The sequence below is a fragment of the Oryctolagus cuniculus genome, chromosome 15 (assembly GCF_964237555.1).
Source record: "Oryctolagus cuniculus chromosome 15, mOryCun1.1, whole genome shotgun sequence".
NCBI classification, from domain to species: Eukaryota; Metazoa; Chordata; class Mammalia; order Lagomorpha; family Leporidae; genus Oryctolagus; species Oryctolagus cuniculus.
In genome coordinates, this window is record NC_091446.1 from 30,819,227 (window position 1) to 30,834,174 (window position 14,948).

Here is a 14,948-nt window from a genome sequence, read left to right on the forward strand (position 1 = left end):
TGTAGTGATTTTTCATAAAGTTAAGTTTACTTAGTTTAAAACCTGCTCTTTATTTTGACATGTTGTTTCAGCTTTTTTTGGATGTTGAAATGTTCTTTCCTTTTGGAAAGTAATAGTGACAAACGGTTGATAGTTTTTTTTAAGGTCATTACTAGACAAAATAAAAAGTTGGCAAACACATGTCTACTCCTCCCTAATAACTAATATTTATTTTGAAATCTCAGAGTCTGGAAATCACTGAATCAGTTAATCTTTAGTTTCTTGTAGTTCTTACAGTTTCAAATTTCTTATTTAGGCTCCTAGATATCAAAGATACTTCTCCATAAAGATCATTTAGTAGACACCAGGCAGTGTGTTTTTTTCCTCTAAGATTGATTTATTTATTTGAAAGACAGAGAGGAGAGAGGGGAAAGAGGACAGGGGAGCTGGGAGAGGGGAGCAGGGAGAGGAAGGTATCTTCCATCTGCTGGTTAACTCCCCAAATGGCTGCAACATCTGGGGCTGGGACAGGCTGAAGCCAGGAACTTGGAACTCCATCTGGGTCTCCCATGTGGGTGGCAGGGGCCTAAGTGCTGGGCCATCTTCTGCTGCTTTCCCAGACACATTAGCAAGAAGCTGGATCAGAAGTGGAACAAATGCACTCATACTGGATGCTAGCATCACAGGCAGCGCTTAACACGCTGTGCCACATTGGAGGGCCCACAGAGAAGTTTCAAGGACACCTGTAGTTCCTGATAGCTCATATTTTATACAGAGGCTCAATTCTTGTTACCTATGAAACTGCAATCTAAGAACAGAGATGTAGATTGTTGTCTACATCTGTGTTGTCAGCACACAGAAGGAAAGATAGGAATACCAATCATAGACTGATTTACTGACAACAAATAATTTAAGGTTAAATGAGAAGCAAGGCAAGAAACATTGTCCTGAGGTTGACTATTACAATTGTGTATGACTGTACAATTTCAGTGTTAGAATAGATATGGTCTTCATTAGGAATTAAGAAAATAAATGATTTGTTTTGTTGGTTTTGACCTTAATAGAATACAAGTTCTGATGAAAACATTTAATACATTAAAGTAATGAGGTCACCAAACTTTTGCAAACTAGTTGTGTTATTAAACAAAAATTTTGAAAATTCGTAATTAAGCAGACTCTCATTATATTCAAGTTCATCCTTAGTCATAGGAGTAGGTATTTTGAAATATATATTGATTGTAGATATCTAGGGGGTAAAAGTGATTTATTTCATTGAAGCAATTTTCCACTGGTCCCAATAAATGTGACTTCTAAAATTGCATTCATTTGTAAGATGGGTTTTTTAGGACTTTGAAAATCTGACTCGGTGTTAAAAAATGTATAGCTTGTTTTAATTCTGAATGCAGCAGATGAACTAATGGCTTCACAACATACCTGCTGAAGGAGATGGGGAGAAAATGCTGATAACTGGGAAAATATTACTGAACAGATATCCAAAACACTGTTTATTGTTTCAAAAGTACTTATTTTTTATTACATTTTTCTTGAGAGTAATATATGATTTCAGTGTACTGAGCATGATTTAACTTTATTCATGCAAGTATTTATTTATTTATTTATTTATTTTTTGACAGGCAGAGTTAGACAGTGAGAGACAGAAAGAAAGGTTTTCCTTTTTCCATTGGTTCACCCCCCAAATGGCCGCCACGGCCAGTGCACTGCGGCTGGCGCGCGCTGTGCCGATCCAAAGCCAAGAGCCAGGTGCTTTCTCCTGGTCTCCCATGTGGGTGCAGGGCCCAAGCACTTGGGCCATCCTCCACTGCCCTCCTGGGCCACAGCAGAGAGCTGGACTGGAAGAGGAGCAACTGGACAGAATCCAGCACCCCAACTGGGACTAGAACCCAGGTGCTGGCGCCGCAGGCAGAGGATTAGCCAAGTGTGCCGTGGCGCTGGCTGTACAGGTATTTATTGAATGCCTACTAAGTGTTCAGATCTTGGGGATACAAAGATGAAAGTCTGCTCTTGTCATGGGCTTTGTGAGACAGTGAGTTAAGCTGCAGCTTGGGATAGCCATATTCCATATTGGTTTGAATCTTGGCTACTCCACTTCTAATCTAGATTCCTGCTAATGCATTCTAGGAGGCAGCAAATGGCAACTCAAGTACTTGGGTCCCTGCTACCCTGTGGGAGACTGAGATGGAGTTCCAGGCTCCTGGCTTCAGCATGACTCAGTCCTGGCTATTACGGGCATTTGGAGAGTGAGCCAGCAGATGGAACATTTGTCTCTCGCTCTGCCTTTCAAGTACATAAAAATGAATAATAATAAAATAACTTTTAAAAGTCTACTCTGCTCACTGGGATGTCATCATTTCTAGGAGGGACTTAGTACACATTTGAAAATTGCAGTAATTTTTACTGGAACTTATACCATATCTCAAACTCCTATGTGCATTTTACAGGATCAAGGTGTGTTAGAAATTTTCAGGAACTGAAGGAAACAGGCCCTAGGGCTGGAGCCAACATCTAATACTTACATGTATGATAACTTGATTTTTAAAAATCATCTTTAAATTGTATTACTTGGATTTCTTTTTTTCTTTAGCCTCACTTGATGTGACTGTACTCCTAGAAGGTCTTCATGGCTCTTTTCAGTCAAATGTAACATAACCACTGGATTTCCTAGTTTCTGGGGTTAGTAGCTGCTCTTCGGGGAACCTGAGCAAGGATCATCTACTTTACCCTTTTCAGATTTGTTAACTGTAACTGGCTGAGGTGTGGGGAGATGGGTTACTATTACAGTGTTTGCTGGGCTCTGAGATTGTCCCTTGCATATCCATTCTGGGGGAGAGCTTTTGTTTGGCATTTTAGAGTTTTTTTTCCTGTTTGATACCAAGGAGCCCCTGGGACACTCCTGTGTGCCCACCTTGTATAAAATAGTTCTCTTCCTCTGTCAAGTAGAGGCCCATTTTCTTCCGGAAGCACAAAGTGGGGCCCAGCAGTGTGACACACCAAACTGCACCTGTTTCCTGTGCCTTAAAATGGCACTGAGAGCTGTGAGCTATTGTGGGTGGGGGTCCCTGAGCAGGGGCTGGTGGTGCACTTGGTGACAAGTGGCTGGGCTTTTCTCATTCAGCTCTGTGTGGCTGACTCTGGCCTGGAGTAGGGGCTGAGTCTGAAACCCCTGCAGGATCATTCCATCCTTCTCTGGCACCAAAGAGCTGCATTTCTCTTTGCCGTCGTCGAAGCGGGGCTGGAGGGCGACTCTGCCTGTGCAGTGGAATATAGTGGCCAGGCAGTGGCAGAAAGGTACACGGTGCTGTACATGTTACTTTGACTTGGCCAAAGCCAGCATATTTTGAAGGAACCAAGACCCTTACTTTTTGACTGCACCAAGAATAGAGCGGAGCCAGGGCGTAAACTGGTCTCCTTTGCTCCTCTGCATGAAGTCTTTTGTCATGGTCCTGATTTTCTTTCTGATCACCCTTTGTCCTCTGAGGTCAGAAGATGCTTCTGTAACCTCACTGTAGCAGAGGTCTGGGTTTCTGTTCATGGAGTCTTCCTCTGAGGTCCATGCCTTGGCAGGAATCACAGTTGCCCCTGCAAGACCTTGCTGCAGTTTAACCACTCCTGCGTTTGCTGCTTCAGTCCAGAGAGAAGGGCTCTGAGCCAACGAGGTGCCTGACGCTGTCAGCACTAACAGAAGCATGGTCCGTGCAAACGCTTTACTCTAGTCCGAGGTTGCCTCTGGGGCTTTTGTGTCACAGTCAGAGCTTGAACTGCTCTCCTCCAAGTCTCATATGGAGGGAAGTAAAAACAAGACATCCCGCCATGCACCCCAGACATTACAACACTACTGTTCCGATCCCTCCAATCCCTCCCTGAGCTTCCTGACCCTAGAGGGTTAAATCAGGAGGGTACAACATTACCCCTCCCTCCTATTTCCCGCCTCCTCCTCCCCTTACCTTTAAAAAGTTAAAAAATGTCTGCAGTCGAAATCTCTTAAAGGGGCGGTGCTGGTGAACGAGTACTCTTGGCACGCGTTGCTGAGAAGGCTGGCTAGGGGCGTGAGTTCGCTCCACCAGCACCAAAACACTGAAAAAAAAAAAGAGAGAGAGAGAGAGAGCGCGCGCGAGCGAGCGAGAGTGAGGGGGGAAAAAGGAAAGGGAAAAAAAGGAGGAAAAAGGCAGACACACACTTTAGATAAGGACAATTAGTCACCAGCGAGATCCAGTAGGGAGAAAGGTTTAAATCAGAGGGATTTAATGAGGGTGCTCTGTGCCTTCCCTGAAGCCATGCCCTCCAGCAACTCCCGCCCCCCTTCGTGCCTAGCCCTGGTGGCTCTCTCCTTGGCTCTGTTGCTCCATCTCTCTCTTTCCTCCCAGGCAGGACATAGGAGACCCTTGCCCGTAGACAGAGCTCCAGGTTTGAAGGAAAAGACCCTGATTCTACTTGATGTGAGCACCAAGAACCCAGTCAGAACAGTCAATGAGAACTTCCTCTCTCTGCAGCTGGATCCGTCCATCATTCATGATGGCTGGCTCGATTTCTTAAGGTAAGGCAGGGGCTTGGATGGATCATTTACATTTTTTTTTAAAGTAACACTCCCCAACCCCTTCCTATCCCCCATTCTAGAGGGGAAAGAAGAAGAAAATAAGCCAAGTGGATCTCTCAATGAGAAGAAAGGAGGTTTTCCTTCTCCTGGAATATTTGCTATGAGGCTGTAACTAGTGATTGAGAAAAGCAATGTTTTCTATTAAGATGCACATGTTTGCAATGCAAAAGGCATTTCAGAAACTTATCAGTTATGACTGAAAAAATGTTTTGCTTACATATATCCACAATTAGCCTCCCTGTCTCCTTCTGAAAAAGAAACAAGAGATTAGGGCAGTTACAAAAGCGAAGAAAAGGTCTCCAGCAACAAAGACCTGAGAGGACTGGGTGTGTGTGTGTGTGTGCATGTGTGTGTGTGAGAGAGAGAGAGACAGACACAGAGACTTAGTGTTCAAGTGGGGATTGCAAGAAAGTGGAATTTTCTACAGAAAGATGATTTCATCAGAAAACAAATTAAAGAGGCTTGAGTGGTGGACAGGTTGGAAAGGAATTTTATAATTTATTTCATATCCTCCACTGTCATCTCCAGACTTAAAGACTTTGTAAGGCACTTTTTATAGATAAATGATCCCCCCCCTTTAAATCTGCGGTAAACTGCATAGTTTAGTTTTCCTTTAAATTAAAAAAAAAATTCTCGGGTGGTAGCGTATATAAGGGGAGCGGTAAGTGTTTTAGGAATACTGGGGGGGGGATGGTGGTGCAGAGGTCTGACCTGCACCCCCCCCCCCCACATTAGCAAACCCGGCGGTTTTCGATCCCCTTTGCTCTAGGGCTTGGAACCTAATTGGACTCGCCCTTTCCTTGGGTTTTTACTTTTTAGTAGTCAGGCAACTGCTATCCCTTCCCATCAGGGACAAAGTTGCAGTGTTGAAAAAGAAATAAAAATGGTCTGCAATATCGAATCCAAGTGTTGAGTTTTAAAAATTCCCTCCAAGTCGGAGCCTCAGCTGTGGGCTCCCTCGAAGAGTTCTGAGCATTCTCAGTCCCACTCCTCTTCCTGAGGCCGTGTCCGCCGCGCGTCTTTCGTGAGTATTTTTTCATTTCTTGGGAAATTAGACTTGCTTTTCCGGATGCACTCGCCCTTCATCCCTTAGGGGTTTCCCTCTGGCTCCGGCCGGGGCTGTGGATGCGGCAGGTAGCAGGAGGCGCCACGTGGAAGGCGCCTTCCACGTGGAGGAGCATAGCCTGGATCTTAAGTGGTTGTCTTCCCTGCCGCGGAGACCATTTCGGTTCCTGAGGGTGCAGACACTGGGAGGGGGGCGACAGCTCCGTGCTGCCCTGCTTCCTCTAAAGTTCTGCGCAGCAGAGCGCGTAGCTGAGCTCGTCCTATTGTGGGGCACGGCAAGGATTTCCCGAAATGCATGCCCCACTTGCATTGCACTCTTTCAGCTGCACAGACTACTCAGCCCTTTCGCGCTAAATGCTTGCTGCAGAAGAGATTTTGGAAGGCAGCTTTTCGGGGAAGAAGCCCTGGCGGGGCGCATTTGCATTGGCTGTGCAGGCTTCCGGACGGAAGGTTGTTGGAAGTGCCGCGTTTCCCCGGGGCCGGACCCGCACGGACGTGTTCTCTGCACGCAGCTGGCCCACGCGACGCTGACTGCGCGCCCCTGGAACGCGGTCCTGGAATCCTCAGCCACACGAACTATCTGGCCACCGGCCTCTCGGGGTTGCCACCTCTCTTCGCAGAAACTCCCCGAAAGAGGAGTCTCCGTCCTTCCCATCCCTCTACCCCTATCTTCCTTTAGACGCTCTTACTACATTTGGATTTGGATTCTTCAGAACCTGAACCTGCAAAGCGTTAAAAATAACAAACAGAGCCGGAGCAGCGATCCCCTCAGCGTGAGAGACATCTGCACTGCTCTTTCCTCGCTCCTTCCCCAAAGTAGCAGCGTTTGGGGACTTAAAAAACTTACTGATGGAAAGCCTGAACTTCCGTAGACGGTGCACGCTATTGTTCTGGGGTCCCCGGAGTTTCCCCTGACGCGCAGGTCCCATGTTTTCGGCAGACTTCACTTTTCTTAGTGCTTCCAAACGGCCCCAACGAGAAGCAGGGAAGAGGGAGCCCAACTCGGATGGTGGGGAGGAGGATGTTACCTTTCTTGTGATGGGGCCGAATTATTTCACGGGGGGCAAAAGAGACCTTTTTTCTAAGGGCAGGAGGGGGCGTGAGTTGTTCTGGAGGCGAGAGTTTACCCCCCAGACACACACTGCTCGTGGATTTGGGAAACAATGATGTTGTTAATAGCATAATGGAAAGGAAAATCAACTTCATTAAAAAAGTTGTAATCCACTTGGCCTCAAAAAAAGAAAAAAAGAAAAAAAAGTCAGAATCCACTGGGCCTAGTCTGAGAGAAAAAGGCAGGCTTTCACCTCTTCCACTGAGGTGGCGGCTCCGGCGAAGCCGAGGAGGCGAGACTGGCTTTCCGTGGAGAAGTTTGGCAGCGGTTGGAGGCCAGCAGTTGGCGCGTTGCGCGTCTCCGCCAGGAGCGCTTTCCTGGCTGCGGCAGAGCCAGTCAGCTGCGCCTTGACCCGGTGTTCTCAGCGCAAGTGTCCCCCAACCCTGGGAACCAACACAATCACTGACCCTTCGGAAATCAGTACCTTGAGCGAGCAGCGTGGAGGTTTCTGCCCGAGGGGGCAGCTGCGGGCGGCTGGGCGCAGGAGGCGTAGCCCCGGGATGCCGAGCGGCGGTGGGCTGCACGGGTTGAGGTGCCCGGCGCTCTCAGACGCGGCGGAGCCGCTAGGGCCGGCGCGTACCTCGAGCTAGTGCGGGCACAGAGTCCTTAGCCCGTAGGGAGTGGGAAGAGGGCCTTGCTCTGTGCCTCCGGCGCTCTCCGCTTCTGGGATCCTTTCTTCTCTCTTTCTCTACCCCTGCAGCTCCAAACGTCTGGTGACTCTGGCCCGGGGACTTTCACCCGCCTTTCTGCGCTTCGGGGGCAAAAGGACCGACTTTCTGCAGTTTCAGAACCTGAGGAACCTGGCGAAAAGCCGAGGGGGTCCGGGTCCGGATTACTATCTAAAAAACTATGAGGATGGTGAGAAATTGGTCCCCGTTCTGGCGGGGTGGGAGGGAAATTGGGGGTCGGGAGCGAGCACCCGCTGTGTGCATTTCTATGTGGGTAGATTTTTGTGAAGAGCCCCAGGGAAGCTCCCAGGAGCAGCTGGAAGCTGCTGGCAAGGGGACCTTCGGAGTGTGGGACTCCTGGGATGATCACACTCAAGGGGCTTGCCAGGTTGTCCTTGTCCCTGCTGCCGACTTTGATTTTTTGCTGCGCTGTACTCTTCAAGGCCGGAATGGATGGCTAAAAGTTCTGGCAAGTAGTCTTGTGCAGGAGAACGTGCAGCGAGTTTCTTGAGAAAATTCATCCATGTTCCTGGATCACTAAAGGGTCAGAGTCGCATTTCATTGCTAAAATTCTAGGCAAAGATGGCCTTTGTGATTTTCTTATGTCTTTTTGCTTTCCTGGGATGAGGACACAGAGGGATTCCATCTGAAAACGTAACAAAACACTGTAGTTTTCTGGGATAATTCCCTTTAGATTGGCTCCTTGTTGAAGAAGGTTTGAGAATCTCCAGTGGGTGCTCGCTCTTTCAGACTGACTAATCTCAGAATTACATTTTTTTCTGCTTTAAAATGGGATTACAAATGCTAGCCTTCTTTCCTGCCAGGATCAGATGAGTTAAGTGTTGGAAGGGCTTTGAAAACTCAAAATCCTATTCCAGACTGAGAGGCCAATCTTTTTAGATCTGAACAGCCTCATTTTTTTTACTAGAGAAAAAATAAAAATGGCATTTTAAAAAGTATTCAGGAGGCTTGAAGTTGGTATCTATGAACTTTCTGTGTGTCTAAAGGGACATAGTTGTTTTCAAAGAGGCACAGTGGAAATTGGTGCACCTTGAGCCACTGTGGCTGCTAAGATTGGATAGAAGAAACATTAGTGCCTATTCTTGGAGGGTGGGCTTTCCCCACTCTCCCTTCTCATGAGTAAGCTATAGTTTTATTTTTAAAGGGCTTAGGTCTAGGTTTTCATAGTCCCCTGGATTTTGTTACATCTTGTCCTTATAAATCAGCTAAACAAGACAATGTCCTTGTATTTTCTGGGCCTTCATTGAGTTGGACCTCTGGAGAGTTATTGGGACTTATTTTAAGGATGCCCGAAGAATATATTTTTAAGGTACCAAAATGGAGAAGGAGGGCAAGATTGTGACTGAGTTTGAAACATGGACTTATTCATCCAGAGTATGTATGTGCTTAAGTCTCATTCTTTTCAATGGTAAAAGTCCTTGTCATAAAAATATGGGTTGCATGTAGATTTTGCTGTCACTCAGGATAAAATACTGAAAGATAAAAGATGATCCTGTGTAGCAGCACTGTTGGTAATTTGACCCAGGTTTTATAATTCCCAGGGTCATTGTCAGCTTGCTGATCATACTCAAGAAGGGAGAATACTAATGATTTTTCTCATGAGATAGTTCTTCAAGATCATTTAAACTCCTTCCTCTTTAGTTTGTGGAGAAACTTCTAAGAGTTTTAGGATTTGCTGGGGGGAAAAGGACCATCATGAATTTAGAAATTAGCTGTTTTCTTCCAGTCTTGTACATAGGCTTATACTACTGATTCACTGAGAACATTAAAATCAGCTTAAAATGAAAGACACAATTTGTTTCCCATTGTAAAGGGGAAAAGTGGGCATAATGGGGAGAAAAGAAATTGGCAGGAGGCTGTGCCCCATAAAACTTCATAGAATTAAAAAAATCTGAAATGGGAGACATCTAAGTGGTCATCTTCACTCCTCCCACTACTTCAAGGGCCAGTATAGGATCTTTCCATATGGAATCCTTTTCTTGTTTTGTCCATCCTGGTATTAAATATCTTTAGGAATGTACTTTTTTACCACTCCTGGGGAAGAGAGTTCATCTGTCCCATAGGTTTTTGCTGGCATATTTCTCCTGAATTTTCCCCTTTAAATATTCTTCAAAATTTTATAATTATTTCCCTGCATTTTTAAGATTTGTGCCTTCACAATAAATTCTCTTTGGTGTGGGTGTTCTCTTAAAAAAAGAAAAAGAAAAAAACCAAAAAACCCAACCACCTAACCAAACAAAAACCAAAAAGGTCTCTTTATGGCTGTTTTTTATCTAGACTACCTGGATTTAATTCTTTTAAAACTTTCTTTAAAGTCAGTTCTTCCAGACACTAATCTGTTTTATTGCTCTTAGCTGAACTCCTTTTGATTTATGTCTCCCTGGTAATAAGATGCTCTGAACTATATCAGTAGTTGAAGCTTTAGCAGAGTTATAGAGAGTAGGAATGCCCTGTTTCTGCCCTTTGATGCTCACATATCCTTAAATCACCCATATTGTCTTTGTTGTTGCATGTTGCATTGCAGAATTTGAAGCAAAAATTTTTTGGTGTAGTCTCAGCAATTGTGCAAACATTGTACTTCACATGTCACTTTTTATCAGTGATAACTGTTATCATCATGAACATCTTAGTATAATTATATTTTCTTAGTAAATAACCCTGTAATGAACACTTGGGCATAAAGGTACCTTATTAAAAAATATTCACCTAAATATAGAATAATAGCGTATTTTAAGTAATAAGATGTACCTACTAGTACATTATGAAATTCAATTATATAGTAAGGAGAATATGGAATTTGGACTTAGAAAGCCCACACTGCAGGTCTGGCTCTATCACTGATGAATGTGTGGCCTGGGCTTACCACTTCTTTGTGACATATGGATGATGACAATACCTGCTGTAAATTGCTTCTGTGAAGGTTCTCAGAAGTAATGCATGTGAAATATCTTGTTGACTGTAAAGCACTAAATGAAAGCTAAGGATTCTTACTTTTATTAAAGGCAATTTCAGGACATTTATAACATTTAGTATTTTAAAGTGGGATTAAAGAGTGAATAAGATTAGATGAGATTGAAGTTTATATAGTAGAAGTAGAAGGATTTAAGGAATTGTTTGAGAAGATTAAGAGAATGCAGACAATCATATTTAAGAAAGGGAGGTGGGAACCTAAGGTAGCTCTTTTTTGTGTGGAGGTAAGAGAAGAGATTAATTTTATTTTTATTATATACTAACATTAAAATGAACCAATAGTTCTAATTTGGACAAAACTTACTTTTCTGGATACCTAATATGATTTTGCTATTTGTTCCCTCCCTCCCCCAAATCAGTAATGTAATTAATAGATCAGGTGGCTTCCATTTTCTAAATATGTTTGAATACATTAAGGCAACTGCAGTTGCTCCAACTCTGTAAAGTCACTTTTATATATCACGTGAGGACCTTCTCTGGTCACTACTTCAATACAGTTACCTATTTTGCTCTGTGCTTAGATAGTCTGAATCCCATACAAACATGGTAATTATGGAGGAAATAAAAATAGGGTTGTTTTTCTTACCCTGGGAGTCTTACTTTTGTATTACTTCTTCTCTGTTCTTTGTGATGTTATGCTTTACTTGGTCCCAACAGAGAAATCTTTGGGTTAATCTTTTGTTTTTGTTTATTTTGTGCCAGTCTTTCCCTCTTTGTTGTATATTCATTGTGTTTCATTATATGTCCATCTTGTTATGGCTATAACCACATTTAATGAAGATGTACAATATTTATTGTATGCATAGAAAGCCAGCTTAATATTTCTAAAATGTATTCATCATAACTTTTTTGATCAAAAATCCTGATTATTTTTGAATTGCTTATAGAAATGTTCAAACTCCTCAACTTTGCATTCAAAGTCTTCCACATTTCAGTCTCAGCTTACTTTTTCTACATGGTGGTTCCATGTACCTTTTATTATAGTTCAGTTTGATTATTTAGTGTCTCCTTAAAACACTTTCATTATCTCAGCCACAAACCTTTGTTGGATAGTTCTGTCCAAATCTTACTCCCACCCTGTTTAATTCTTAAAGACCCATTGCCGGTATTCCTTATTTGTAAAAAGTCTTTCTTGAACAAGTCATTTCACAGTGGTTTCTTCTTTTCTGGACTTTTTTCTTTGTGCTGTTATTTGGCTGTTCTACTTGTTTTGATACTAAATTTTTCATCTATATTTATTTATTTTACCTTCTCAACTAGAATACAAATTCTTTGCAAAAAGGGGCCTTATAAAATTACTGTATGTCCCATAGGTTTAGCATACTATTTGACACATGGCAGATTTTCAGCAAATTTTCTTTGGTGCATAACAGGTTAAGAGCACTGTGAAAGGCCCTGAGAAAATGAAGGTAACCAGTGAAGAAATAAGTGAAGGATACATGAAGATTCTAATTGTTTTCCACCTTCAATAGATAGGCCCACAAAGTGCATTTGTAATACTTATTTTCATGACATTATTCATAAATAATGAATAACCATGTATTTGTTGACTTTAGTCATCCCAGTTGTCTTGGTTTCTTGCTTTGCCTTAAATCAACTTTGCTGCTCAGTTTAAAGTCTTGTGCTGAAACTATACTTTTTTATTGTGTTTGTTTTTTGCCTTTTCTTTTGCTTTTGTTTGTTAACCTTATGTAGTTTCTATGCCTGATTTTCCAATCCCTCACTTAATAGTGCCTTTTTGCAACTTTCAAGTATCTTTTCTCTCTACCTCCAAAAGATTTTTCTCTACAGAGATCTTCTGAAATTCTCAATGATGAATGTCAGCTTTAAGGCGTTATGAACTATTATTATCATTCTGTTTTCTCCAGGAAATTTTCTGAGTTTTCATCGAAGTGAGGTTTTGTTAATTCTTTTTCTTTCTGTTTCTGTTCCATTAATCAACACATGAAGAATGGCACAACTAACAAAATATGTATTTGTCTTGAACTTATCCACATTTCACTCTCTCGTTTTATTTCATATAATGTTTCTTGAAATTCCATTACACTTAACAAATACTTATTGATTACCTACTCTGTGTTTCATTTTGTACTGCACAAAGAATGGTATCATATAAAATAAATGAAAGATATCATATCAAATCACAAAAAATAGCAATAATAATTTGTTTAGACAAGATCCACTAATCATTTTTGAAATTAGCAAGTGAAACTTTATTTTTATTTTTGTTGAAGTTTTTTTATTTGTTTGACAGAGTTACAGAGAGAAGGAGAGACAGAGTGAGAGAGAGAAAGAGTTCTTCCATTGGCTGGTTCACTCCTCAGATGGCTGCAATGATCAGGGCTGAGCCAGGAGCTAGCCAGGAGCTTCAAATGAGTGTCCCGTGTGGATAGTAGGGGCCCAAACACTTGGACCATCTTCTATTGCTTTTCCCAGGTCATAAACAGGGAACTGGATCAGAAGTGATACAGTCAGGATTCCAATTGGTGCCCATATGTGTTGCAGGAGGCGGCTTTACCCATTACACCACAGTGCTGGCCTCCAGTAAGTGAAAGTTCAAAGTAAAACAGGATTTTTTTTTCAAAGCTTTTATTTAACGAATGCAAATTTCATAGGTACAACTTTAGGAATATAGTGGTTTTTCTCCCCATACCCACCCTGCTACCTCCACTCCTGTCCCACCTCCTACTCCCTCTCCCATCCCATTTTTAATTAGATTCATTTTTAGTGCTGACATTCCATATGGGCACCAGTTCGTGTCCCAGTTGCTCCACTTCCGATCCAGCTCTCTGCTGTGGACTGGGAAAGCAGTGGACGTTTGTCCAAATCCTTGGGGCCCTGTACCCATGTGGGAGACCTGGAAGAAGCTCCTAGCTCCTGGCAACAGGTCGGTGCAGCTCCGGCTGTTGTGGCCATCTGGAGAGTGAACCAGTGGATGGAAGACCTCTCTCTCTCTGCCTCTCCTCCTCTCTCTGTGTAACTCTGACTTTCAAATAAATAAATAAATCTTAAAAATGAATCATTTTAATTTAACTTTATATACAGAAGACCAACTCTATACTAAGTAAAGATTTCAAAAGTTTGCACCCACACACACACTATATATATATATATATATATATATATATATAAAAAGTACTGTTTGAGAACAAGTTTTTCAGTTAATTCTCATAGTACAAATCATTAAGGACCGAGGTCCTACATGGGGAGTAAGTGCACAGTGACTTCTGTTGTTAATTTAACAATTAATACCCTTAATTATAACGTCAGTGATCACCCAAGGCTCTTGCCATGAGCTGCCAATGCTATGGAAGCCTTTCGTGGCCACAAACTCCTTCAGTATTTAAACAGGGCCACAAGTAAAGTGGAAGTTCTTTCCTCCCTTCAGAGAAAAGTAATCCTTCTTGACGGCCCCTTCTTTCCACTCCCTCATCATATTTATCAATTAATTACTGTGGTGGTTTCTGCCTTTAGGAGCTGAAGCTTAATTTTTCTCCTTGTGAGTGTGGGTTGGATTTTTAAAAAACTTCACTTGAAAATCTGGGAGCCAGAGAAAGAGCTCTTCCATACCTTGGTTCACTCCCCAAGTGTCTAGAACAGTCAGAGCTGGACCAAGCAGAAACAAGGAGCCTGGAACTTCATCTGGGTAGGGACTCATGTACTTGAGCCATCATATGCTGCCTCCCAGGATATGCATTAACAGGAAGTTGGAGTTGTAAGTGGAGCCAGGACCTGTTCCTGGGCAGTCCAATGTGGCATGCCAGCATCCTAGGTGGTGTCTTAATTGGTATACTTAATTCCTGCCCATGTGAGTTGGGTTTAATGACTTGTTTCCAAAGAAATAGAATCTAGAAAGGGAAAGTAGTAGTTTTACTTTGGGAAAACTGACCGATATAATTTTCATAGTGATCCAAGGTTAGCATTAGCAGGTAAGTCATATTGATATTATGCATTTCCTTATACAATGCAATAAGAAGAGTAGCTACAAGTTAGCATTTTATTATATCATTAATTCATTTACTGATTGAGTGAGTTATTATTTAGTACCAGATGCCTCTTTGATGTTGACTGAGGGAAAATGAGTAAGGTACAAATACTGTTGTCAAATTACTTATTACTGATCTCTTGTCATTTCAGCAGCATCAGCCAAAAATAGTTTCTGGAGACTTTTTTTTATTTTTTTAGAGATTTATTTATTTATTTTGGGAGAGAGAGTTGCACATAGAGACAGGGTTACGGATAGAGTTACAGATAGAGACAAAGAGAAAGGTCTTCCATTTGCTGGTTCACTCCCCAAATGACCACAACGGCCAGAGTTGAGCCCATCTGAAGCCAGGGGCCAGGAGCTTCTTTGGCGTCTTCCATGTGGGTGCAGGGGTCCAAGCACTTGTACCATCATCTGTTGCTTTCCCAGGCCATAAGCAGGGAGCTGGATGAGAGGGGGCGAAGCTGAGAGATGAACTGGCACCCATATGGGATGCTGGCGCCACAGGTAGAGGCTTAGCCTACTGCACCACAGTGC

At 42.7% G+C, this 14,948-nt stretch overlaps 1 protein-coding gene across 4 annotated transcripts in view; it reads left to right on the top strand.

Moving 5' to 3' along the window:
- HPSE2 (heparanase 2 (inactive)) overlaps positions 1-14,948 on the top strand; it is a 781,878-nt gene that overhangs the window by 69,197 nt on the left and 697,733 nt on the right. For 3 of the 4 annotated variants that reach the window (XM_051824058.2, XM_051824060.2, XM_051824059.2), the window contains 2 exons: positions 4,362-4,531; positions 7,468-7,625. In XM_051824058.2, the coding sequence (XP_051680018.1) occupies positions 4,362-4,531; positions 7,468-7,625 (328 nt within the window). Of the gene's footprint in view, positions 1-14; positions 4,532-7,467; positions 7,626-14,948 lie in introns of those variants that run through there. The other variant, XM_002718623.5, reaches the window with a different exon arrangement.